The sequence below is a fragment of the Anolis sagrei genome, chromosome 2, assembly GCF_037176765.1.
Source record: "Anolis sagrei isolate rAnoSag1 chromosome 2, rAnoSag1.mat, whole genome shotgun sequence".
Classification (NCBI taxonomy): domain Eukaryota; kingdom Metazoa; phylum Chordata; class Lepidosauria; order Squamata; family Dactyloidae; genus Anolis; species Anolis sagrei.
The window spans coordinates 157,933,305-157,960,539 of record NC_090022.1 but is presented as its reverse complement, the minus strand read 5'-3'; the positions used below and the strand labels follow the sequence as shown (position 1 = coordinate 157,960,539).

The window sequence follows — 27,235 nt, the reverse complement described above, 5'->3', positions numbered from 1 at the left end:
AATCATCAGATTTAACTCATATCTCTTCTTCTGTACATTCAGCAGAAGAAAACTTCATTGAAGTGCAAGTGATGGGTGTCATGCCAAACTACCTGATCTTAATTTTTATTTGTAACAGAACTGAAAAAAATGCTTTCTGCCTCATTCTCCAATCCTTCACAATTATCTTTTGGGAGCTTGTGTGGGAAATATTCTCTTGGCATTCTCTGCTTCAAATGTACCATGTCATAATATTCTCTATGTCTATGTTTGGCTGTGAAAGCTGGATAGTGAAAAAAAATGTCCTAAAGAAAATTAATTTGAAATGTGATGCTGGAGAAGAGTTATTTGGATAACATAGTCTGCTAAAATAATAAATATATGGTCTGTAGAGCACATCATGTCTTAACTCTTCCTAAAAGCCATGAAGACTCATTTGAGACTAACATACTTTGGCCATATCATGAGAAGACATTCCTCACTAGAAAAGGCAATAATGCTTGATAAGGTAGAAACCAGTCACACAAAAAAACTGCATTCCAGATAGATGTAATCAAGGCAGTTCCATCCCTGAGTCTGCAAGATCTGGGAAGAGTAGAGTAAAAGGTTCTCTTGGCATTCTCTGAATGTTGAGTAGAAGGTAACTTGGAAATCTTTCATTCAAGGGATCACTGTAAGTCAAATTCAACTTGAAGGCAGTTAATAACACATTCTCTGATTCTTTTCTGGGTGTCTCCTTTTTATTACATTTGACATGTGACAGTTGACAGCTGAGTTTAAAAGTTAACTTGCAGTGACATTTTACATTTCATCATTTTTGCTGCCAGGAGCCATGTTAGTCTATCACTACAAAAACTGTAAAAGTGCCTTGTGTCACTTTAAAAATGAAAAGTTCTGTTCTAGCATAAATTCTCTCACACACAAAAAATGTGGGTGACTTTGAGCCTTGGACTGTAATTGCCATAATTCCAATACTTTTGAACAGATCGTGTTGGGATGGCGGAACTGTAATTCCAAGTACCTGGAGGGCTATGTAGATCTCAACCCTTTTTTGGGACTGTTTCACAAGACACATCCCCCACAATAAATCTGTAAGTCTTTGGGAGGGTTACTGATTAGAGATGTGCATGGAACAATTTTCCTTTGTTTCATCCATTCTTTCGTTACTTTCATTCCCTTTGGGAGCAGGTAATGGGAATTCCCTCCCTGGTACGAAAAGCAGCTCGACATGAAAGCAAGTGGGAGCCAATCCTAGCTCCTTGCCTGCTTTTTGTGACAGCCTGCTTGCCTTGGAAAGAGAATGTGAGTGTGGTGTATGCACCTGCCTGGAGTCAGGCATGTAGCCGGGGGGGGGGGGGGGGGGGCTTGAGGGGCGTCAGCCCCCCCCCCCCCGAAATTCTCATGGTAGTTCGTGAAAAGGCCTTACTGGTGCATTATTTAAACTGTTATGTTTATTCATATCATGATCTGATCACCATACTCAGTATATCCCATATGCACAGGGGTATTGGGGTAACGATACAAAAGGTTTGCTATGGTAGACTCTCTTTCGCTCAGACTCAGCCCCCCCCCCCCCGAAACAAACTCAGCCCCCCCCCCCCCCCCGAATCGAAATCCTGGCTACAGGCCTGCCTGGAGTTGATCACTTCTGGGGTGCACTTACCTTCTTGCCATACTGTATGTTGTTTTTGGATTGTCTGTTTTGATAAGGCCAATTGGCTGATCAATAAAATTGTTTCGTTTGCCTTCTTGCCATGGAAAGTACATGGGGTGTGCAGGCCCAGAAGCAGGCATGCCTGCCTGCAGCCAAGAGCCTCCTCTGGAGTAAACGTACCTCCTTGCTTTGGAAAGTGCATGTGGCATGCAGGTCCAGAAAGCACGCATGCCTGTCTACAGCCAACAGCCTCCTCTATAGTAAGAAATAGGTAGGAACCCTCTCTAAAGCATGTGTCTGCCTGAAGCTGAGTGCCTCTTCTCTAGAGTGGAGCTTAAATGCCTAAAATAACAGGAAGGGGAACCTGAGACCCCCCCCCCCCCACTCCCATAATGGTTCAATAGAAAATGGATCTTTTGGTACCCCAGAGCAAAACCAAATATCTGACTTCCCGATTTCGAGAGGCTCCTGAAAAATGGATTGAGGCCCCCATCGAAAGCCTGGACATGAAATGGATCAAGGTTTACCCCGAATGCACAAGCCTATTACTGAGTGATGATTCATACTATAGTGTACTCTCTTTATATATTGGCTAAATCCTGGCTGCAAATGCCTTGAATTATAATACAGCAGACCAGGAAGGAACTTGATTGAAGAATGCTGAAATGTATTGTCGGAGGTTTTTGCAGCCAGAAACATTGCAGCATTGTGAAGTTTCTGGGCTGTATGGCCATGTTCTAACAGCATTTTCTCCTGACGTTTTGCCTGCATCTGTGGCTGGCATCTTCGGAGGATGCACTCAAAACATCAGGAGAAAATGCTGCTAGAGCACAGCCATATGGCCCAGAAGCTAGACAACACCCAATGCTATAATGGTGAATCATTGTAGCTTTCAAAGACCTCCAAATTCTCTTGCTTGTTGGAAACTCCTTGTCAATATTAAGAGCCAAAATTCTGTATTCGAGACTCACATTCCAAATACACAGTTTCATACTAATTGTGTTATGCAAACAATTCAAGTGCTACCACCTAGGCCCGTAGCCAGGATTTTGATTTCGGGGGGGGGGGGGGAGGGGGGGCTGAGTCTGAGTGAAACAGGGTCTACCCTAGCAAACCTTTTGTATCGATACCCCAATACCACAATGCATATGGGATATATTGAGTATGGTGATCAGATCATGATATGAATAAACATAACAGTTTAAATAATGCACCAGTAAGGCCTTCTCGTGGACTACCATGAGAATTTGGGGGGGGGGGGGGAGAGGGAACATGGCTATACATCAGCTGAGAATATGCATCTGGATATGTAATAGTGCTCCATGTCAAACTGTTTTTCCTTCACCTTGAAGAGAAGGTAGATATTGTAAAACAGATTTAAAAAATGTTCAACCACTTTCCAAGGAGAAGTTACCCCATTTAAAAGACCAGCAGGATCATAGGAGTTATATAGTAAACACTTTTTTTCACATAGGGTACTGCTGAACCAAACTATGATAGCTTTCAACTGGTCAAATTCATGACTTTTAGTTGCCTCATCCAATTTGCATGAAACTTCTCACAAATAAAAATAACAGGAGGGAAATTATACTTCTTTTTTTTTTTACATAAACAAATTCACAGCAGGCACAGAATTAGTTTTCCACCCTGGGTAAAAAAGAAAAGGAAAATTTCTCCCTAATATGATGCTCTATGAGTTTTTTTAAAAAAAAACTGCAGAGATTTAGATTAATAATAACAATTATATAAAATGTTAGTCCATCAGGGAAACTTTCCAGTTGACTGAAATCTTTTAATCTCTTCATCTAACAAAATAATCAAATAATTCAACCATATCATGACTCATTAAGAACAGAAACCATTATTTACTCAGAATTTCTCAGCGTCTCTGTATGGCAGAAAACAACCGGTAATGACAAATGGGCTATCCATTGTAGGCATTTTTGTGCTTTTCCTGTTCATACTCAAGGAATCACAACATACATGTCCACATGTCCAGCATACAAACAACACCTAGTGCAATTTCCCTTTCTATATAATGATTAGAAATACAAAAAAAACCTGTTCCATATTTTATCTGGCAACCCTATGTGTGACTCCATGCAAGCCATTGAGTCAACAACCATTCCTTTTGAAAACACACTGTTTCTATTCACTACAAAGTAGTCATTTTCTATTTTTCTTCTAAAATCACCCAGAGGATCCTTCTTTCCCTAATTTTCCATTCCAAAATAACACTACACTGTGTGTTGTGGTCTTGAGCTGGACCATAAGTCTGTAGATGCTGGGAAGGGATCATGTAGAAAGGCTTACTTTGAAATTCATGGTCTAAGTCATGTATGTATAGCACAAGTACCTGGGGCTGCTACTGTTTGACCCAAACAACACAGTCCTGTATATGTCTCTATTTAAAAAATATGTCTAGTTGGGTTCTTGCCAAGGGCGGCTCAACCCATTACGCAAAGTAAGCATTTGCAGTATAGTTGATTTTGCCCAGGGGTGCTCTTGGGGGAAAATAGACCTTGACATATGTGAGTTGTAGTTACTGGGATGTATTGTTGTTGTTCATTCGTTCAGTTGTCTCTGACTCTTCGTGACCTCATGGACCAGTCCACGCCAGAGCTCCCTGTCAGCCGTCACCACCCCCAGCTCCTTCAAGGTCAGTCCAGTCACTTCAAGGATGCCATCCATCCATCTTGCCCTTGGTCGGCCCCTCTTCCTTTTTCCTTCTACTTTCCCCAGCATAATTGTCTTCTCTAGGCTTTGCTGTCTCCTCATGATATGGCCAAAGTACTTCAACTTTGTCTCTAGTATCCTTCCCTCCAGTGAGCAGCCGGGATTTATTTCCTGGAGGATGGACTGGTTGGATCTTCTCACAGTCCAAGGCACTCTCAGCACTTTCCTCCAGCACCACAGCTCAAAAGCATCTATCTTCCTTTGCTCAGCCTTCCCTAAGGTCCAGCTCTCACATCCGTAGGTGACTACAGGGAATACCATGGCTTTGACTAGGCGAATCTTTGTTGCCAGTCTGATGTCTCTACTCTTTACTATTTTATCAAGACTGGGCATTGCTCTCCTCCCAAGAAGTAAGCGTCTTCTGATTCCCTGGCCACAGTCTGCATCTGCAGTAATCTTTGCGCCTAGAATGTATAGTTCACCTAAAATCAAAGAGCATTCTGACCTCCACCAATGATGGAATTGAATCAAATATGGCACACAGAACTCCCATGACAAACAGAAAATATATATCAATGATTGGTTGGGGGGTGTGTGTGCCAAAATACTGTTTGCTTACCGTTGAAAATTACCTAGGGCCGCCTCTGGTTTTGCTTGGGCATTAAGCACATGGAAGTAGCTACCTCAGGCAGCAGATGTTGATATTATGAAATAGCATGAAATGGATTGGTATAAATTTGGTTATTATTATATTGTATTGACTGACACAGGAAGAAGTGCTTGTAGATTTTACAAGAATAACTTAGCTTGTAAGTTTTCTGCCTCTTGTCTTCTTCACCCTAGACATGAAGTGGAGATGAGGCAGGTGGCTCTAGGGCTTTTATCTTTTTTGTACATGTGAAAGGCACTGGCATCTCCTACTATCAAGCAGGATAATCTCTAGACATGTGAACATCCAATTTTCTGTTTTTTAAAAGTAAGCTGTCAGCTGAAGAAGGGAGCCAAGAGAAAGAAAACCAGCATAGGCATCCAAGAGGAGGCTTCAGCATATGTTAGTCCGATACTGGTTCTGTTCCTGCCCCTTGCCTCCTGCCCAGATTTTCATTTATTATCTTTGCAGGCCAAGAAATAGTCAGCATATTAGCCAACAAAAATTAAAAAGTTGCAGCCAACTTTAATGTAAAGAAGAGATGAATTTCAGAAGCAGACATTCTGCACTGGGAATTGAACTGCATGCCAAATAATTCTCTCACACACTGGAATAATTTATCCCTTTCAGTTTAATATTTCAGATAAGCGTATAGACTGGAAACACTAATCTCCACTAAACCACTCCGCTATAACTCTGGAGATTCTCCTATAATCATTTACTCGGTTTCTTCTGACAAAATTGTGGAAAGCTAGCTGGATATAGTGCTACTGCTGTCAGGTTGATCACAGAGATCCTTCACACATTTTGAATATACTACATTTTTTGACTCTTGAGATTTTCCTAGGTCACTGGAAAAACTTTGTGCAGTACTTTTAAGAGAAATTAATGCCATGCCATGCTAAAGCCATCCAATAATTGAGTAATGGGTCCCTGAGAATCACCTGCCACTTCTCCATTATAGATGACTTCAACATCTCATTATAGTCACTCTTCTTGATAGTAATTTCCCAAACTCTGAGTTGGCTATCAAGAATAAGAATGATTAATTGCTGTACAAGCTCAATCATCCAGTAATACAGGGAGAGTTTGGAGGCAATTAGTTACAAATAGTTATTTTCCAAATACTTTTTTTCAACAATTGAGATACAATTATACATTTAGCATGGATTTAAGAGGGACAATTTAGGCTAACTGTAACTATGTAGTAGCCTATAAAGTCATGCCTAAATACCCAAAAGGTACCAGATCCCATCTCATTTCAGAAGCTAAGCAAGAGCAGCTTTTTTTTTGTCATGTCAGGAGCAACTTGAGAAACTGCAAGTCGCTTCTGGTGTGAGAGAATTGGCCGTCTGCAAGGATGTTACCTAGGGGACACCCGGATGATGTTTTTATCATTCTTGTGGGAGGCTTCTCTCATGTCCCCGCATGAGGATCTGGAGTTGATAGAGGGAGCTCATCTGCCTTTCCCCGAATTCAAACCTGCGACCTGTCGGTCTTCAGTCCTGCCGGCACAGGGGTTTAACCCACTGCGCCACCGGGGGCTCCAGCAAGAGCAGTTGTTCGATTTCCTTGTTCCTCAGACATATTTTTAAAAAAACCAACTGGGCATTTTTTATTACAAAAGTGTGAGTCAAGCACTGAAAGAATTAGTTGACCAAAGCCTGTTAGAGTCAGTGGGCCAAAGCAAGTGTCATCCTGAGGAATTTGAGTTTAACCTCTGTGTGAGAGAAACCTCATGTGAGAAAGTTCCAGTGTGAAGGCTGCTGTGTGTAAAGCTACTATGTATTTTTTTATTTGTATTATGGATACCTAGTTCTTGTAAATAGTGCAACCATATTATTCTACTACAAAGAAAAGCCCCCTAAGGAAGAGATAACATTGGCCTGTGTGTGTGTGTGTTTTTTTTTATCACTTTGGGGTACTGGTGCTGGGCCAAACTGCTGCTGATAAATTACTCTGTTGTGCATTTATTAAGAGAGTCTTTTGTTAATAAGCCCACTTGCCCAACACTTAGTACTTGAGGGAGACTGCCAATGAATCCCTGGTGCTGCAGACTACATGTTAAAGGAAGAAACTTGCAAAACCACCTGTATTCCATGTGTTAAGAAAACCCTATGACATTAATGGAGTCACCACAGGTCAGCAGTTGACTTGAAACCACATACACTAAACTATATGGAAACGTGAAGGAAGACTATCATATGGCTCATGTGAGGTGTGTTTTTGTTGACTGTTGAATGAAAAACCACCAGATTTTTATTGATCACTTGCCCCTTCTCACCTCCTGAAGATAGGCCTGGCATGTGAATTTATTATTTATTTATTTATTTACTGTATTTGTATACCGCCTTTCTCAGCCATATCGGCGACTCAAGGCGGTTTCCAACAAAACAGTATACGTAGTATCACAACAAAATTAAAACATTACAATTACATAAACCACAGCAGCAATAAAACAACATCATTAGCGTCTCCTTATTGTCAAGCATTGTCCGATTCCATCGTCAATCATCGAATTCCTATATCATTTATCCATATCCGTTACTCTGTGTTTGTGAACGCTTGTTCAAACAGCCATGTTTTGACTTGCTTCCGAAATGTTAAAAGGGAAGGAGCAGATCTAATCTCTCTAGGGAGGGCATTCCATAGCTGGGGGGTCACTGCTGAGAAGGCCCTGTCTCTCGTCCCCACCAAACGTACCTGTGACGAAGGCGGGACCGAGAGCAGAGCCTCTCCAGACGATATCAAAGTTCTAGATGGTTCGTAAGGGGAGATACGTATGGACAGGTAAGTTGGGCCAGAACCGTTTAGGGCTTTAAAGGTTAAAACCAGCACTTTGAATTGTGCCCGGTAGCAAACTGGCAGCCAGTGGAGCTGGCGCAACAGGGGGGTTGTATGCTCCCTGAGAGCCGCTCCAGTTAACAATCTGGCTGCTGTCCATTGGACCAGTTGAAGCTTCTGGACAGTCTTCAAAGGCAACCCCACGTAGAGAGCGTTGCAGTAGTCTATATGGGATGTAACGAGAGCGTGGACTACCGTGGCCAAGTCATAGCAGCCTCAATTTCTGGATGAAGAAACAATGGTACAAGCTCATGAATAATCAAAATGGTGGGGATGAAACTTGTTAATGTGGAGGGTCAACTATATATCAGTAGGATAATTTTGCAGCCCTGTAAATATTCAAAAAAAATTAATTCATTTTTCTTAATGTATCTTTTAGTGCATGTGTTTGGCATGCAATTTATCTATGTCTAAACAATGCACAGAATAGCAACTCCCAGCAGCCATAGTATAGTCAGCATCCCACCCTAGCTCATAAACAACTCCTTGCCCAAGTCTGCGTTTTCAGTCCAGCCAGTGATTCATTTATTACTGTTATTTAAGTAAGTGAATGGTAGTGTTCCAAGGCTGCAATGCTATATCCACCAACTGAAAGGAAGCTCCAATATATTCGGTAAGACCTATATGTAGACATGCAGATGAATGTGCTGCAAGCTTTCTTTCCTTGTGAATTGTTATTAAACATAATAAGAGTCTTTGAGATCTGTCGACTCCTATAATAACATATCCCAAACCTTACATACTAGATCAGCTGTCGGGCTGTAGCCTAGAATGACGTCAAATGTCTAGAGTGCATCGATTGGCTCTCACCTTTTAAAAAATAACATTTAAATGTTGGTCTGCCAATGGCTGGAGAAAGAAGAGCAAATTGTTTGGATTTCCTATCTTAGTTCTTTTTTCCTTAAGATATCACAGGACCCCAAGAATACATTTTCACATTGAAGAGGTAATTATAATTCAATCTTTTTATTAATCTTTTTTATTTTTGAAACTTAAATGCAATTGTATTTTGTTTTTTAGAACAATCACTGCCAAACAATGGAGGGGCGTAGGTAAGGGGTGAGGGGCAAAATTAGGGCATTGCCCCTGTCAAATAAGAATTCTGTTTCCTTAATGAAATTTTCACTCAAGCACCAGATTTTTAGCATTTCTAGCATTGCAGAGAATGAGATATTGACAATTACTCACACTCAGAACTCTTATGTTTGCAACTATTACAATTTTAGAAATTCGAAGATGAAAGACAAAATTTCATTTAGAAGGGAAGAATTCTTATCTGCTGGACAATGCCTGTATTTTGTCCAACCCAGCTATACCTGTTTTATAGATGAAACAACACCCTACCCTTTATCTTGCATGACTTTGGAAATGCAGTGTGACAGACAAAATACATGTTACTGTACAATTAGACATTAACAGCACAATTCAACCAGAATTGTAATCTTTCAAATCCCTTTGGTTCCTAGGGGAGAGATAAACCTACATATTATGGTGCTTAAATTGGCAAGACAATGGCTTATTTGAAATGATACATTCAAATCTAATTTTGCATACTGTTTTAATCACCTAAATAAATGCCAGCTATTGCCACAACAATGCCATACTTATTATTACACAGCAAAAATCATGACATTTCATGGGAATTTATAATTTATACTCGATATTTCCAATGTACGAGGAAAAAATGATTTGAACGTTCCTGTGTGTTTTGAGATTTTTGAGGTTATTTTATTCAAAAGCTTTTCATTTTTAGATTGTATCGTTACAGACCACATTGAAAAAATGTATTATTACTATTATTATTATTATTATTATTATTATTATTATTATGTTTATTTATGTCCCAGTTTTTCTATCCATAACTCAATCTTTTTGTAACCTTTATGACTTTCCAAATGTACTTCATTGGTTCTGTAGCACATATTTTCCCAATTTCCCAGACTTGGAACACAGGCTAGAATGTAATCATTCTTCTATTTATTCTGTTATGTAGATATTGTGATAGGATTCTCCAATCAAAGGCATATAAAAAAATAGCATTTTAGCGAAATTGCATAATTTTGGAGAAAAACATACAAAATATTACGTAGTTCTCTAATTTTTGTGTACATTTATGTGCATTGTTTAGACATAGATAAAATGCATGCCAAATACATGCACTAAAAGATACATTAAGAAAATGAATTATTTTATGAATTTTTTCTGATATGAATATTGGAGGGCATCAATTTGTGCTTTAAAAGGTTCTCACTACTGGTGTATTATTATTATTATTATTATTATTATTATTATTATTTTGTAGTGTCAGGAGTGACTTGAGAAAGTCGCTTCTGGTGTGAGAGAATTGGCCGTCTGCAAGGACGTTGCCCAGGGGACGCCTGGATGATTTGATGTTTTTATCATCCTTGTGGGAGGCTTCTCTCATGTCCCCACATGAGAAGCTGGAGCTGACAGAGGGAGCTCATCTGCCTCTCTCTGGATTTGAACCTGCGACCTGTCAGTCTTCAGTCCTGCCAGCACAGGGGTTTAACCCACTGCACCACTGGGGGCTCCATTATTATTATTATTATATTTTTATAATAATATAATTATATGAATTATTATTATTATTAAATTATTATTATTATTATTATTATTATTATTATTATTATTCCCCCTTTTCCCTCAAAACTGAGATTATAAGTGGCCATAATTTTTTAAAAAAAATAATACAGCTGTCTCTCCACACTTGCAGTTTAACCTTTGTGGATTTTATGATTTGTAGATTATTTGCTGTTGTCTTATGCCACTTGCTTCTATACAAGGAGGGATGGTACACATTCCCTTTTGCACCCTTTTGTGAGCGAGGATGAGAGTGGGATAGTGGAACATGAGGAGGGAGAGCGGACTTGTGAGCATGTTTCTTCATGTACTCACTCACTTGAGCAAGCTGGAGGAGAAAGTATGTTTATGTGTCTCTGCTCATGTACTCACTTGCTCACTCTCTTTGGAGGGGGGGGGGGCATAGGGTAGAGAAGCCATGTTTGTTCCTTACATTTTCAGACAGAAGAGGATTGGATGGGGAAATGTGAGGAGGATGGGTGAGTGGTGTGCAGATCTACAGGGCAGGCCCATAGACCTGTACATCACTCATCTTCCCTGGCATTGTATCTTATCACAGTCCCACCACATGTGCATAAAAGAGCCAATTTCACCACATTTGTGCCAATATAGTTATGATGCTGATTTCGTTATATGGGCTAATTTAAGTAGGGTTCTATATCATTTGGTCAATATTTTTCATTGTGTTTCTCTGGTTCTAATATATTTATTTTTTATTGAGTTAATCCAGTGTTCAGTATCTATCTCATTGCAGTCTTGATCACAACCAATGTTTGAATTAGTTTATATTGTTTTTCAAATATTTTCTTGTAAATGAAAGCCTTTCTCCTTCTCTAATTTCCATATTAAAATTTGATCAAAATCTATTTCTTGGCTTTCTTTTCTTCTCCACTTTAAAATCCTATGTTTCAAACCATTCCATAAAAGCCAATTACATTATCCACAGTTGTCCTTTATCGTCTCCCAGTCTTTAATTGTCCCATCTGGGTTTAAGAGGTCTCCAATCAACTTCATTCCGTTTTGCTTTACATTTATTATGACTTTGCTGAATATCTGTCATTTGTATTATCTAAATTCCCTATTGGAAGTATATCTACTTTGAATTGTGTCCAGAAAGAAACTGGCAGCCCATGGAGCTCTTTCAACAGAGACATAGAACGGTCTCTGTAACCTGCCCCAGTTAACAGTCTTGCCACAATTGTTTGGGCCATCTGCCGTTTTCAAAGTTTTGAAATTGTAGAAACAAGCAACCAAAAGGAAGGGTTGTCATCCTAGATTTCACTTCTCCATAGCAGTTAATCCTTCTCAGAAGTTCCTTCTGGGAAAACTGTAGATAAATCTTCTGAAGCTCATACTTCATTCTCTTTGGCACAATCTTTGGATTATAGATTTTCTATAATCCGTTGAAGCTTCAGACCCAAGAGTCTTTACTGCACATATGGACATACTTCATACCTTTGAAGGAAAAGAGGACAGTGTTCATGTCGTCCTATTCCTCTTGTGCATACACATTTAATAAGACTTATGCTGTCTTAAATTATATCTTGGTGACAACCCTAAGCACATTTACTTAGATGTTTCTTCTGGAAAAATTAATAGAATGAAATCAATGAAATCTCATTTCTCAAATGACACATTTGCATAATACATTTTAGACCTGGGTTATTAGGAAAATCCCTGAAGGAGCTGCCTGTTGGCTGTAAATGCAATTTCAGATATGGTAAATTGAGAAATTATTTTAAAAATGCTGATCTAAGGGACTAAAAGTTGGAAGCTATGAAATCTACCCTTCTGAAAGAGTATCTGTTGACCTTCCCAGTTCACTGTACCTAGAAACAGAAATATCTATGGCAAGGGGACTCTGGAAAACCACCCTCAAAGTCTTCCTCCTATAAAAGTACAGTATGACCCTTTCATCTATGGATTCGATATTTACAGTTTCACTCCCCTCCCCCCTCAAACACACACACACACAAACACACATACGGAAGCATTTCCAGACCTCTCTAGATCCTCCAGTGGGATTCTCTAGCATGCTATTGATACAAGTGTAGTCAAAATCAAGGGTTCACTGTTATCAATGTTTTCAGAGGTTCTTGGAAAGTATCTTGTGGGTATAAAATTGCACTATAATAACAAGCCACATGAGCTTGAATATGATGAGTAATGTGTATTTTAGCTATCTGTAGCTACTGGTTCCAAGTACTGAACTACTGTTCTTGGAACAAAGGATATAACAATATTACATTTCATAATTATTGTAATGTAGTGGACACATGAAGTGAAACTTGATAGTTATTTTTGTAGGACAGCTTTGTAGGTGACCAACAAAAGGTCAGCTTTGTAGGTGCATTTTAGACAAAGTTTTCAAGTGAATGTGACATTTGCTTATAAGTTCCAAAGGTTGAGCCTCGGAAGTAATTAACAAGTACACAGATACACAGAATAATGAGTAATCATAATGACTTACTTTCCAAATGGGAATGAATTATATTCAAAAAGTAATTTCTTTGCAAATGTAATGCCAATGAAGTTATTGTAAAAATGGAACAACTTCACATATAATATTTGTTTTGCATAGAATGACATACATGTCTATTAATTAATATAACAAAATTAAACATCCTCAACTCTCTTGTCAAGGTGCCTCCGGTGGTGCAGTGGGTTAAACCTCTGTGCTGGCAGGACTGAAGACTGGCAGGTCACAGGTTCGAATCCAGGGAGAGTGTGAATGAGCTCCCTCTATCAGCTCCAGCTCCTTGTGCAGGGACATGAGAGAAGCCTCCCACAAGGATGGTAACACATCAAAAAATATCTGCCGTCCCCTGGGCAACATCCTTGCAGACGGCCAATTCTCTCACACCAGAAGTGGTTTGCAGTTTCTCAAGTCACTCCTGACACAACAAAAAAAAAAAAAACCCCTCAAAAACTCTCTTGTCCATAGTAACTATACAGCAAACTCATAAATACAGTAATCATTCTTAGATGCATTTCAGTGACAAGTTAATATAAGGCTTTTTATTACAGTCTCTATGACCATATTGATTCCCTACACCTCCTCCTCAGTGATAGATAGATAGATAGATAGATAGATAGATAGATAGATAGATAGAGTGTGCAGCCAGCATGATGTAGTAGTTTAAGTGTTGGACTATAACTCTGAAAACCAGGGTTCAAATTCCTACTTAGGCATGGAAACGTATTGGATAAATTTGGGAAAGTCACACTCTATCAGACTTAGAGATGGTATGTTTTGTCAATCCGTTCACCTTAACACAGGCATGACTTGAAAGTTCACAACAAGCAACTTGTTAAATTGCTTGAAATGTTTTTAGTTTAAGTTATGTTGATTATTCGAAAATACTGTTTCAAAGTTTAAATGATGTTACTTGTATGCTATTCTTTTGTCTTGCAGGTGCCATCCGATTGTAGTGCAATGCCTTCTTGTACAGTGTGATGCCGAAGGCTCCATGGTGGCAAAGACTACATTTGCAGTGCATGGTCACCGCTATCAGGAATGCCTATATCTGTTCCCTGAGGTATGTAACAATCTGAACTTCATTTCCAATAACGAACTGGCATCCTTTTTGGCATAAGTTGTATGCAGAGTGATTTTAATAAACAATGTCCAGTACTCATATGGCCATGTAAGTGAAGTTGTTCATTTGCTCACTAAAATACACAGAGTAGCATGTGAACATGCATTGCCTCTGTGTGTTTCCTTTGGGCAGTGTGCATTGAAATTGCATAAGCGCCAGCACTGACCACTATCCATATCCATTGGGCTAAGGTGGCATCCAGTATAGGAACTCCACGATGTAATTTTGCTGGCACTGAAAAGATACATGACCTTGGGTTTTACATGTCAGAAGAACCTGTCTCTACAAACAGCAGATCATGGGCAGAAATTTTTATTCAACTTCTCCCACTTCATACGGTGAAGATGGAGGATCATACGCTTCAATGTATTATTGTCAAATATGTTCCAAGGCTGTAAAAATTTATATACCAACAAGAACTTATACCATCCCTCCATTTTAGTATTTACAGTTTTCAATATGAAGCGAGTCCTTGTAAAATCCTCTGAATACAATCAAATCCGAGTCATAATTTTTGTATGCTTTCTTCTACAAGAAGCATTATCATTAGGTGCTGTGGATTACATTTCAGTTTCCGACAATTTTTATGAAGTGTGTATATGATGCAACACAATCATCTAATCAGATACAACCATGTTCCTGATTTTTGTGTGTATGCTTATTCAGGAAGTGAAAAATGCAAAGAATGAAGCAACTCCTCCTATATCTCTGCCTCATAGGCACATCTTGGGCTGTGCGGGTGAGTATATCAGAGGCAGCCAGTTTGCTAATTCATCTAGCCATTCATCTATCTAGTCTCTATCTATCTATCATCTATCTATCATCTATCTATCATCTATCTATCTCTCTCTATCTCTATCTATCTATCTATCTATCTATCTATCTATCTATCTATCTATCTATCCCACTTTTTCTCCCATGAGGATCCAAAACAGCTCACACCCTACATAAAATGACATGACCCAAAACAAAATAAAAATGAAATATGTGTTTAAAATAATTAAAAGTACACCTACTTGCGTGACCGCATTTCCGTATACAAACCCACATGATCCCTTCGTTCATCTGGTGAGGCCCTGCTCACGATCCCATCAGCATCGCAAGCATGATTGGTGGGGACGAGGGACAGGGCCTTCTCGGTGGTGGCCCCACGACTCTGGAACTCCCTCCCCAAGGACATCAGGCACTCCCCAATACTGGCACTTTTCAGAAGGAGCTTGAAAACATGGATGTTCCAGTGTGCCTTCCCAGATTAAGGAATCCCAAGCAATTGTCCCTAATGCACTTTATAAGAGAGGTAGAATTGTCTGCACACCCTTCTATTCCCAAAATATCCATTCTACCTCACCTGGACATGCCCAGGATTTTTAGAATTTTAACTATTACATTTGGCCCTGCCACAGGTTTTTTACAGTGTCATGCTTTTGTTATTATTTTATTGCTTGCTTATTTATTGTTGCATTGTATTGTTGTCTGTTGTGTTTTTGTTAATGATGTACTTTGGGCTCGGCCTCTTGTAAGCCGCACCAGGTCCTGCGGGAGATGGTAGTGGGGTACAAATAAAGGTTTATTATTATTATTATTATTATTATTATTATTATTATTATTAAATCCCACACATTGCATTACCCAACCAGTTAAAAATTGAAAGTGTGTTTAAATAGAGACATTTCTCTCTGTGTTTTTTAATGAAAGAAGAGCAGAGAGGAGGCAAACAAGCCTCCCTTAGCAGAGTGATCCATAGCCTGAAAACAGCCAGTGAGAAAGCTCTATTTTGAGCCCTTACCAGACATACCCATGAAGGTGATGGAAGTAAGATTTTAGGGACATTTTAAGAGAGATACATCTGTCTTTCCTTTCCTTTCTATTTTCCCTTTTAACCTGACTGTGCGAAATAATATGGCACTATTTTTTTTTGTTTTAATCTTAGTTGCGCAAACCCCGCAAGGCAGGATTTGGAAGTAAGAGTGAAGAAGTAAGTACCTTTTCTGTTTTTCCCCATCATCGGGATTCAAGTGAAGCACTGGGTTTCATTAATTGTACTAGAGATGCCCTTTTAAAGTCCATCCCCTTAATGGCATAGTAAAATGGCATGTCTCATATAAAATGGTAAAATCAAGGCTGTGGATACAAAATCTGGAGATACAAATCCATGGATAAGACTAACTGTGTGTGACATGATTGTCAACAATTTATTATCTAACCAACCAAAGTACATGACATCTCTGACTCCCAAAGTATGTTGATGCTTAAGGCAAAGGTAAAGATAGTATTTCTTTCTATTTCAGCTACAAAAGCCAATTAGCTTGACTTGAATTTTGTTTCAGCACTTTTAAAGGGACAGCACCCATTGGCCAACATTCACTAGCATAACAATGCCATTGGAAGCGGGAGAGGTAGAGATGGAGAAGTCAACATAGCGACAGAGGACAACAGAATCCTAAAACAACAAGCTAGAAACAAAAGGTTTTCCTGCAGGAGATAAGGGTACTTTGCAAGGTCTCAACCTGTTCAGGAGTTTGCAGGGCAGTTTTATCTCCTGACAGACATGGCTTTCTCTAGGTTTAGGGGTCAAATTGAATGGCAAACACAATTCTGTTCTTTAAGAAGTCACCATTCCTTCCTGTCAACTAACCATTACTGTGTGAGACCACCAACTCACTGTGACTAATATCCAGGCTGAGTGCAGCATTGAATTTGAGAGCTAATATAGCATTTAAAATATGTGACGTGCTAGGGGTCAGAGATGATTCTCACTATCATAATACTATGAAAGCCCAAATGGAGAAATGTGGGGAGTTCGGGCCATCTCTAAAATTAGGCTGGGGGACTGAGAACTTCCTTTCAGAAATGATCTGGCAAAATTGGACCACCAATAATCTCATCATTCATGGTGCCAGATTTGCCAGAGATTGTGGTGAATCCAGTGAGGCCTGGCATGGGGTGTGGGGAAACTGTCACCCCATGCCCAGTATAGCCCAGCTTTCCCCCCACCTCATCTCATGAGCAGGAAGCTTCTCCCCATTGATGTCAATGCAAAATGGGAAGCTTCCCATGTTTCTGCTGGGCAGCGTATGCCACTTCCTCTACAGTTTTGCAATGGAGCCCCACAAGAAGTAGTTCTACATCATAGGATGGGAGCTGGCAGGCTCTGTCACAAAACTACAGAGAAACTGGTGTATGTCAACAAAAATCCCTCCCCCCCCCTGATGAGGTCACCATATTTCTATGTAGTGTAGTCTCGGGAATTATCAATCAGAAATGTACTAAGTGACCAAGAAATATTAAATCAGATATTGTTGGTGAGCCTTCCAATTAATAATTAAAGCTACCTGCAATCTATTTTATGCACATTTGGTCATTTTTAAGTACACATTATACTTGCATGTAGCAACATTAAAACCAATCTGCCTGCTAATGTTGAGCTCCGCCACTTTAAAAACAGCTCCAGAAACTCTGCATGGATGGCCATGCTGCCAATCCTACCCCCAACCGGAGTGGAAGCATCGTAGGACACTTTCCTCCTAACATAGGAAGGCTCACTTCAGTAACACTTCAGCCACATCTCCTCCATGTGATGGGGGGGGGGGGAGTGTCACCGCTTGGGAGGCTGTTTTACCATGGAGGCTGGTGAAATAGTATGGGGGTGGGGTTCGTACATATGATGAAGTCGACAGTCTCTTAATTACCTTTCGTGTTTGGTTAAAATTTGGACTGTAATTCAACACAGCCTAATAGTTATATATATTTGTTTGCAGATGATGCAATTTGGTCCATATGGCTACCTAAACTCACCTCAAGTAAGTCCATTCTTATCTTGGCTGTTGGAACATATGCTTACAGATCTGGCACATTTGCACTGTTCTTATTCTCCATCCTTATGTTTAATAATTTTGAGTTAAAATTACAAAAATTAGGGAGAAATCTCCTACCCTCACCTGAGTAGCTTGAGGAGCTTCAGCCCCCCCCCCCCCAATTCTCAGGGTGGTCCGCAAGAAGGCCTTACTGGTACATTGCTGAATTGTTATGTTCATTCATATCATGATCTGATCACCATGCTCAGTATATCATATATGCATGGGGGTATTGGGATAATGATACAAAAGGTTTGCTAGGGTAGATCCTCACCCCCCCCCCCAAATCAAAATCCTGGCTACGGGCCTGACTGGATGTGAAACTAGGACAAGCTGCCATTTCTCTTACTGGGACCAAAGGTCTCACTGCATTGCAATATCCCTGTTCCATAGGAATGGACTGTTTATGGTTTCATCAGCTAATTTTAGTTATACTTGTATTCCGTCTATTGAGCTTTAATCACCATGCATGATTTACTTTCCCCCACACTTTATTCTTACAGCATTCTTGTGAAGTAGGCCAAAGTAAAAAAAAAAAAAAGGGGGGGGGTCTCTGGTTTTCCAACGGGTTTCAAAGCTGAATGTAAGCATGAGGCCAGATCATCCAGTTCCCTGTCTACCATTTCAACCTCTGGCCATTATTCATTTTCTTACTGATTGATGGTATAGCTCTTACATATATGGCATTCAAGTTTTCTGAATTGTTTTTCAATGTTTAAACATTATATATGCATGTCCATGCAAGCATAGTGTGTAGGGGTGTGTGTATATATATGATTTTCTGGTTTGTGTTACAGCAATGTCATACAATAGTGCTAGTCCAATGGCTCTGTGGAGCACATTTTCTTCACTTAAAATTAAATTAAAATAAACTAAACCTTCATTTTGCAACATTTCATAAATCAGAAAAGTGAGGCTCATAAAATGAAGGGGAAGTTCCATATCTATCTTGCCACAATGTACCATTCAGCAATTAGATCTCCCCATGTTCTTGTTCTTGAAATTTCATTTCAGTTGACTCAATTGGCAGCTTCCTTGTATGGCTATCGCTCAGGTTTCCCACAGATGGTCCCTCAGCAGCCTGCATTTCCCCTTCAGAGGTTTTACCTCTGGCCACAGCAGATGCCAGTTCACCAGTCTGCCCGGCCGCCCCAACAGAAGCCTCCCCAAACTCCAGTGTCCAAGAAGCCAAACAGCAGGCCACAGCAAAAGCCACGGTTGGCACCACAGCAACCAAGATATCAACAGCCACAACCCAAAACACATCTGCCAGCTAAACAGCATCCAGTTGCTACTCAACCTTTCCAGCCTCAGCCACAAGTGCCCATTCAGCCACCCAAGGGAGAGAAACCACAACAGCCACAGGTAAACAAGCAGGTTAAAGTCTTTATGCTAATTTGCAATATCTCATGCAGCTCGAATACAGTGTCTCTTAAATAAGCACCATCTGTCAATGTGATGGCACAGAATCAGCACATGACATGCTCTACATTTCTTATGCACTCACTAGCATTTCTCCAATTTTGGTAAAAGAAAGATGAGCCAATTTATTTTTCTATTTGTCATATGGGTGTCAGGGGCAAAGGAGCCCCTTCATGAGGAAGAGTGGTGGCAACTTTATTTTAAGCAATGATGATTTTAATTTTTTTTAAAAGAAAGGAATGTAATCCGGTTGTAGATTTATACATTGCTTAAAGGACATACTATTATGTCTTGCTGTTGTGCTGGTGTTTCATTTTGGCAATGTGAGTTTGGGAGGACATGGGAGATGCCCAGTTTGGAAGCACAACTGGCAACAATGTTGATTTACTTTTGGTCCCAGGCCAAAACATGGCTTTTCATTAAAGTCTTCAGGCTTAATTTAAGTGTTTACATGGCCTTACCTCATGTCAGCATTTGGTCCCATCTATACTGACCATTTAATGCTGTTTGAAACCAACTTCAAGCACTGGTGGCTAGACACCAAGCTCCCACAAAAGCAAGCAAAAAAGCTTTTTTTTGTGGTCTGTTTAATCACCATCCAGACCTCAATCTGATTCCAGGATTTATTATGTAATCATCTGCACAGAGAAACCACTTTCTTCAATACCTTTTTAAAACCAATTTAAGTGGTCAGTATATATGTGCCCTTAGAAAGTTCCTTGTCTTCTTATTACTCAGATACCACACATGGTCCTTTGAATCAGCCTGAAACACAAGATTGCCATAGCTCCTCCTGCCCATTTCTTGTACATATTTCCTCCTTAACCAGCTGGTGACCAGGGGAAGGTGGGAAACTTGTGATCCTCCCAAAAAAATTGCCAGACCACACCTTCCAACAGCTCTGGACACTAGCAATGTTGTAGACTGGAGTCACACGACATACAGATGGGTGACATGTTCTTCATCCAAATGCTAAAGAAAGGAGAAGCCACAATTTCTGTGCAATCAACATTCGTGGTAAATGGAAAGCCTATCATCTGCATTTCGTGATGGAAACCTACTATGTTTCATAGAAAGGAATTCACATAGTGTGCAGCCTTGTGCATATCTGCATAAATACATGCCCCATCCTGAACCATCAACATTAATTAGTTTGGTTTTGTTTAGCTTTGCAAGTTTTAGAACTGATATATTGGAGTCACTTCAGATACAACCCTAATAACTTCCTTTTAAGCGACTTGCTCCTGACACGACAAAAAAAAACAAACAAACTTCTTTTTAATTGTAATCATTGCATAGTGACATTTGAGAGGATTTTAGTGTTTTATATCACAATTATGTAGTTTCTTTTTTTTTATCCTTTAGGCATTCCCTCCACATACGCAACAGCCCTGGCAATTTCCACAGGTGAGATAGTATTTCCAGTTAGGGTTAGTACTGGTTAGTACTTCTATTGGAAATCACCAATGAATACCAGGTGTTAGAGGTCTCTGAGTGTTCCTTGCCTAAGAAAACCCTATGAAATGTGACTTGAAGGGAAATACAGATCTACACAGACATAGATTTAAAAATACCTGTGATTGGGTTGTGTAGTAGTTCCACATCTGGACTTGGGGACATAGCCAGATGCTTGTCCACTCCTAGCCCGCTCTTTGAGAGGCATGGATTGGCCATGTGGGAGGTTTCGTAGATTGTTGGGGCGGCAATCTATTTAAAACATGAATTGCTGCTTCTGAGTGTATCCTCTTCAAACCAGGAAAAAGGATAGTCCATGGAGTCTGTAATTGTTGGGGACTATAGGCAACCTTAGAGTGTGCTTGTCCAATCCCTGATTTAGAAGGCAACTTGTTTGGAGAGCATGATGGTGTTGGATAAGGAGGATTTGGGGATCTTTGTCCCAGTATGGCAGTTACAGTTTCAATTAATCCTTTGCCAAACCACATGTTCAGCTCCTTTTTTAATTTTTTAATTCCTCTCTCTTCTTCCACATTTCTTCTCTGTCCTCAGTTTAGTTCAATTGCTGAAAATTTCAGTGTCAAAGTAGTTTCCACTCAATTAATTCAGCAGGGGGGAAAGACCCTTCTCTTAGGTTCAGGCAAAAACAAACTGTTGCATCCTCGTCAAGCTTGTGTGCTCTTCCTCCTATAGTTTTGGATGTTCAAGTAAAAATCCAACCGATTGTTCATCATTCAAGCCACTGTGCCATGCAGATATGTCAACCACACAATCAAAATGTTGTAGTAAGACATGACTATTGTTCTTCTGTTTTATAGATTTTTGGTCATGGAGCCTTCCAGCCACAACTGTTCAACCCATATCAAGGAGTAAGATGAAATTTAATTTTTTGCCTGGGAAAGGAGTGAAATTAAGGGGCCTATCGACTCAATTCAAATGATTGCATAATGATAGACAAGGCTGCTATGTTAACTCTATGTTAATAAATTCACTATTATGATACTGAATAACACTCCCTCTAATTATTAACTAGTTATATAATTAAGAAGCTGCAATATGTAATACCCATTGTTTTCTTGCACATTCATATATGTAAGACTTTGCTAGCTAGAGTAATAGAATCTACAAAGAGCTGTACCACACACCCATCTATTGACCATGAAGTTTGATACTTTCTTTGGGATGTCCAGGGTTAATCAATTTATTCAAGGGAGATCCCATATCATTTTGAAGTGAATTCATCCCTGCTCAGACCAAAGGCTGCTTCTTGGTATGTGCCAGTCTCTTGTGTGCACACACAATGCATGACATTATTAGGGAGTTGTGCATTTTGCACTGTGGTATGGTATTCAGCAAATGTTAATGTCCTTTAGAGAAGACCAGCTTACTACATCTTAATGTTTCTTATGCTTTAAGGAAACAGTAGAGTAATTTTCAATCAGGCCTTATAATGTTATTATCTGTTACTAGGATTTGAATTTAAATTCATAGCTTAGAAGAGTTTCTTTTTTAAGCCATAACTACTAGGGTTGGGCGGTTTCGTTTGTTAATTTCGTAATTCGTTATTAATTCGTATTTAAATTAGCTTACGATCCGATATTGAGCCATGCAGGAGTAATTAAAAATCGAAACGAATTTTTTCAATTTATTTCGCAATTGTTTCATAACTGTTTCGTAATCGATTTGTAATTGTTTCGTAATTATTTCCATATGTCTGGTGCAAGTTTTAGGGTTGTTGTTTGTTTTATCAGTGATAAAAAATAAATTATCACACCAACAGTCAACAACAGAGGGAGAGGGAAGCTTCAGAAGTTCTCCCTGTCCCATTTGGAGGGTTTTTAAGCATATTGCGCAATCGCGTCCGCCATTAACGAATCGATTCATAATTGTTTCGAAATCGTTTCGTAATTGTTTTGTAATTTTACAAAATTTCGTATATTTTGAACTTTTTTAAAGGAAAATTTCGAAACGCAAAACCCCCCTAAAAACGAATTGAGTTTAGAAACAAATTTTTCCGTGGTTACCCAGCCCTAATAACTACACATGCATTTAAAAAAACTGTCTGTGCTTTGCAGAGCTGAACCTTGACTTTCAAACAGGCCATTTGCTGCTGGGTTTTTAATCAAAGCCTTAGCAGTTTGATAACAGGTACCAGAGTTACCAATCTGCCTTTCAAAGCTCAGGATCATCTTCATGTCACAATGGGGAAGCAGAAGACCATATAGAGGAGTTCCACATAACCAAAGTGGTACCATCTATACAAAAGAGAGAGGTGTCAATAGGTTCAGGGACACTTTTGAATGCAAAAATATTTAGGGGGGGGGGAACCCCCAAAAGGCCCCATCACTAAACTGGTAATAACTCAGCATACTCAGTGGGCATGAAAGACTGTTGGAGGAGATTGAAGAGATAATGATGAGAAGTCTGATCAGTAGGCCAGCCCACATCGCAGCATTTGTTTGCAATCCAACTTGTAGCTGTCTAATGCCTAAACCTTTCCTTGTGTCTCCAAATTTATTTTATTTTCTATTTTCATAGCGTATGCCATTTGGACGGCCACCCAACAGCGAAGAAGGGGTAAATATAAAAAAATATGTACTTGGGATGATTTGGGGTGAACTTTACAGATAAAGGGCAAGTATTAAAATTATCCAACATGATTTTGCCTTGACAAGTCAATGATCACCTTGGGGCTTTCATCATCATCTTCATGTAGACTATGAAGGGAAAACTGAGAATCTGCAACACCACAAAGACATACTGAACCTGAGAGAGAAGAGACCAGCTTTGTAGAAAGCCACATGAATACCTTTCTTCTTCTGATTGGCTGACAAGGGAAAAAACAGCATGCAGCCGCCCTTGTCAATCACATCAGCCAGCCCCCACCACCTCCCATCCCAGACAGCTGTGGATGGAGTATGCTAATTGGGGAGGGGGAAAGCTCATAAACAACAAATCTTTATGAATTTCTATGAAAGTTTCAGAGGGGCCCTTTTTATTATTAATTCAGAGATTTGGATTTTCAAATCATACAAATCTTTGAATTACCCTACCAGAAGGCTGCACAAATTCTACCCCAGTGTAGACTTTCATCAAATCATCTTTTCACACTCAACATAACAAGTAATGGGAAACCTATAGTCCATAAGATGTTGAGGAACACTTCCAACATGCCTAACCACTGGCCAGGCTGTTGTGGGCTGATGGCAATTATTGTCTAGCTTGCTTTCACATTTTTAAGCATTGCTTGAAGTACTGAGGCCTAGGGCAAATCTTTATAACAGAACTAAAAATGTGGAGCATTCCAGGTGTTAGGACAGCAACTCCCATCATCCTTCTACTAGACTATGTAGGATATGACTGACAGGACATCCAACAACACTTAGAGAGCCAAATATTCCCAAAAATTATTTTATATTATCCTCTAGTATCAATCTTCCATTAAAATCATGATTGCGGTAAAAGTGATATCAAATTCAAACAACAATTAAACTAGCTTGATTCCTAATAGTGTTATAATAGTTTTAATTTTTTATTTTCTGTCATGTGCACATAGGCTCCCTATTTTGGACCTGGCTACCAAGGGATGGGCGGTCGGCCTCCATATTATTCTGAAGAGATGTTTGAACAAGAAGACAAAGAACCAACCAAAGAGAGCCCAGCAACTGATCCAGTGACCAATTCAACTGACACAAACTCAACCATATCTAATCCAGCCAGCCAAGCGGGGAATGGTACCATATCTGGACTTGGTGAAAAAGCCACTGGAGCCAATTCCCCAGGCCTTCAAAATAATCTGGTTAGTGGGAATGCAGCCTCAACACCTTTGCCTACTACTAAGGTGTCAGAAGGAAATGGAGTGGCACCGAATGTCCTTGAACAATTAAGGCATAGGTCTAAGGTTCCAAATGGTGATGTCATTCAGAGTTTTCCTTCAAGTAGACAGCACTCCACAATGCAAATTTCTAATATCTATAGACCACATGAACATATGGAAAATACAAAGCAGAATTTGATTTCTAGAGGGAACCCCTCAATACAAACTGAAGACCCAACATATCCCTTGGGTAATGATTGGAACCCTAATCACAGAGGTAATATTCAAAACACAAATGTCAACCATCCCTCAACAAACACAAGACACATCCCATATGGGCAACAAGAGCAACCTCATTACCCTGAGAGGAATCCATACAGTCAAATAGATAGAGTGCCTTTCCCTAGCTCAGATCCCATGGGCCAGTGGAATAAAGATCCAACCTACAGAGACAATGATCCAAAAAATTCTCCACCTGAAGGCCATCCCCTGGATCCACAGTTTAAGACAATGAGAATTGATAACATCTATAATGAAAGGCAGGATACTGAAATATTCCAGCCTTCTGGAATGCACCAATCAAATACTCATCAGGGAGTAAATTCAGCCACAAGAAGAACTCCATTTGAAATAGAAACCCATCAGTATGATTGGAGGGAGCAGCCCTTTAAGCATATTGATCGGAAAAGAGAACAATTTCTGCCTGAACAGACCCCTACATGGAGTAATCGGGAGGATTCACAGTTGTTCCAAGAAGCTCCTCCAAGACACCGCTCAATGTTTTCATCTGGTTCTTTCAACCAGAGAGAAATGCCCTCATATTCAGGAAGGAAATCCTATGATCAATATACCCATCCCTTCCTTCCCAGAGCATGGGAGGACAGAGAAAACTCTCCCACAAATAGTCCATCAGACCAAAGGGAAAGTCCATCATATTCTCCAGCTTCACCTTCAGATCAGATACAAAGGAAAATCTACAACAGAAGAATACAGCCAGAGTATGAACCATATCCCAGGCAAGATCCATGGACTCGTGAACAACACTTGCTTGATCTTGACAAGCAGTACAGTAATTCTCCATACAGCCCAGCTCATCACCAGACATATCCAAAATATGCTGCAGAAAATCCACCTAGTGAAATAAGTAATTTACCATATCAGAAAATTAACCAGTGGACCCAGGAAGAACATTCTCCAGTTCAAACTGCAGGACACTTGAGGCAAGTTGAAAATGTCCCATATCATACTAACAGTATATTTGAACAAGGAGAAAGGAAATTCCAGAATGTAAGGTCAAGCTCTCCACAACAAAGCAACACTTTCCAAGAAGAAGCACAATATGCTGAAAGAAACACATGGTTCCCCCAAAGAGTGGATCCATCTGCTCAGAAAGAAACTGCACCCTACTTTAATATCTATTCCACAGACTTCAGAGGAAACCCAACACATGTTGAAGAGAGAGAGAGAATCATACATGTGAATGCACCCATTTCCACTGAGAATGCTCCAGGAAGAAGGCATTATCTGGACAGAATGGGATATTCAGATGACTACCCAAAAGAACGCAGAATGATTACCTCACAATCAACAACAAACCAGTTGTGCTGTGCAGATGACTCTCCAGTACGAAGGGAAAACAGACTGGCGCCACTAAGGAGTGCTCCTCAATTCAGGCATGTTCTATGGGATCCAAAGGAAAGCTCAACCTATCCAGATGACAGCCATTCAAACTATGTGCGGTATGCCCACTCCCCAGCTGGTATTCAAGGTAATAATCCTCTGAAGAATGGGGGGAGAGAACGAGAAGAACTGGGTACATTCAGAGTGGAAAATGCAGGCTCAGAAAAGAGTCCACCATGCTCTAACTCACACTTAAGTCATGATAGCAAACAGGAAGCCAACTTCCAGAGAGGGTTATTCCAATTTAGGAACATGCCATGTCATGGAAGCAACCTACGAGGGGACAGACACAATCCCCTTGCATATCTTGTAGGGACAGGTCAGTCCAAAAGAGAGTTTGGAAAAGCAACTTTAAACTTTCTTCCTGAAAAAATCCCACAGTCAAATGGGATCCAAAGTGGAGCTCTTGTTAGTGAAGATGATGGGAAAGAATATGCATCACTGGGAACTAAAAGGATCCCGTGCTTTGGAAGCTGGTTAAAGCAGTATTTGTCTAACACCGAAGCTCCGTCTGGTGATCAACAGCATGATCCACTTTATGGAGAGAATCAAGTCCCAACTGGAAGGCCAAATAATGTACCACCCAAGCCAGAACCAATCTCCAGCAGCTTTCTATCTAATGGAGTAGAAGACAAACCACTGAAAATCAATGCTCCAGGAGAGGAATGGGCTGAACAAGCTACTCAAAGTACCCCAGACTGCTTACTTTTCCAAAAGAAATGAGACCCTGAGACATGCTTCAGGAACTAATATTTGCGAAAAATGGTGATGGCATCTTCCTTCATTGTATGGCTGCGGAAACATATGTAGATAGTTGATATTTATACAGGTCTTAAGCCAGCTAGTCTTCAGCTCAGGGAGCATGAGTTGACATTAAACTATCGTGGTGTTCCTCACTTTTATTATTATTATTATTATTTACAGTCTGGAACAGCAAGCCCCAAAGTCTAGTTCTCTGGGTGTTTTGGACATCAACTCCCAGAGACATCAGTTGCCTTAACAAAT

At 39.9% G+C, this 27,235-nt stretch overlaps 1 protein-coding gene across 1 annotated transcript; it reads left to right on the top strand.

Moving 5' to 3' along the window:
* The first annotated feature begins 14,678 nt into the window (after positions 1–14,678).
* On the top strand, positions 14,679–27,021 carry ENAM (enamelin). The gene is made up of 8 exons (XM_060760913.2): positions 14,679–14,741; positions 15,933–15,977; positions 17,761–17,802; positions 18,871–19,221; positions 20,644–20,685; positions 21,552–21,602; positions 23,272–23,310; positions 24,290–27,021. Exons 1-8 carry the CDS (start codon positions 14,679–14,681, stop codon positions 26,951–26,953), a joined length of 3,297 nt encoding a protein of 1,098 aa, XP_060616896.2. The 3' UTR covers positions 26,954–27,021.
* Positions 27,022–27,235: the final 214 nt, after the last annotated feature.

Excerpts from the sequence above, each read along its gene's own strand:
- ENAM (XM_060760913.2), top strand. The coding sequence starts at position 14,679 with ATGCAAAGAATGAAGCAACTCCTCCTATATCTCTGCCTCATAGGCACA. Across the intron at positions 15,978-17,760 it reads TTGGAAGTAAGAGTGAAGAA|ATGATGCAATTTGGTCCATA; the intron begins GTAAGTACCTTT and ends ATTTGTTTGCAG. Across the intron at positions 20,686-21,551 it reads AGCCCTGGCAATTTCCACAG|ATTTTTGGTCATGGAGCCTT; the intron begins GTGAGATAGTAT and ends TCTGTTTTATAG.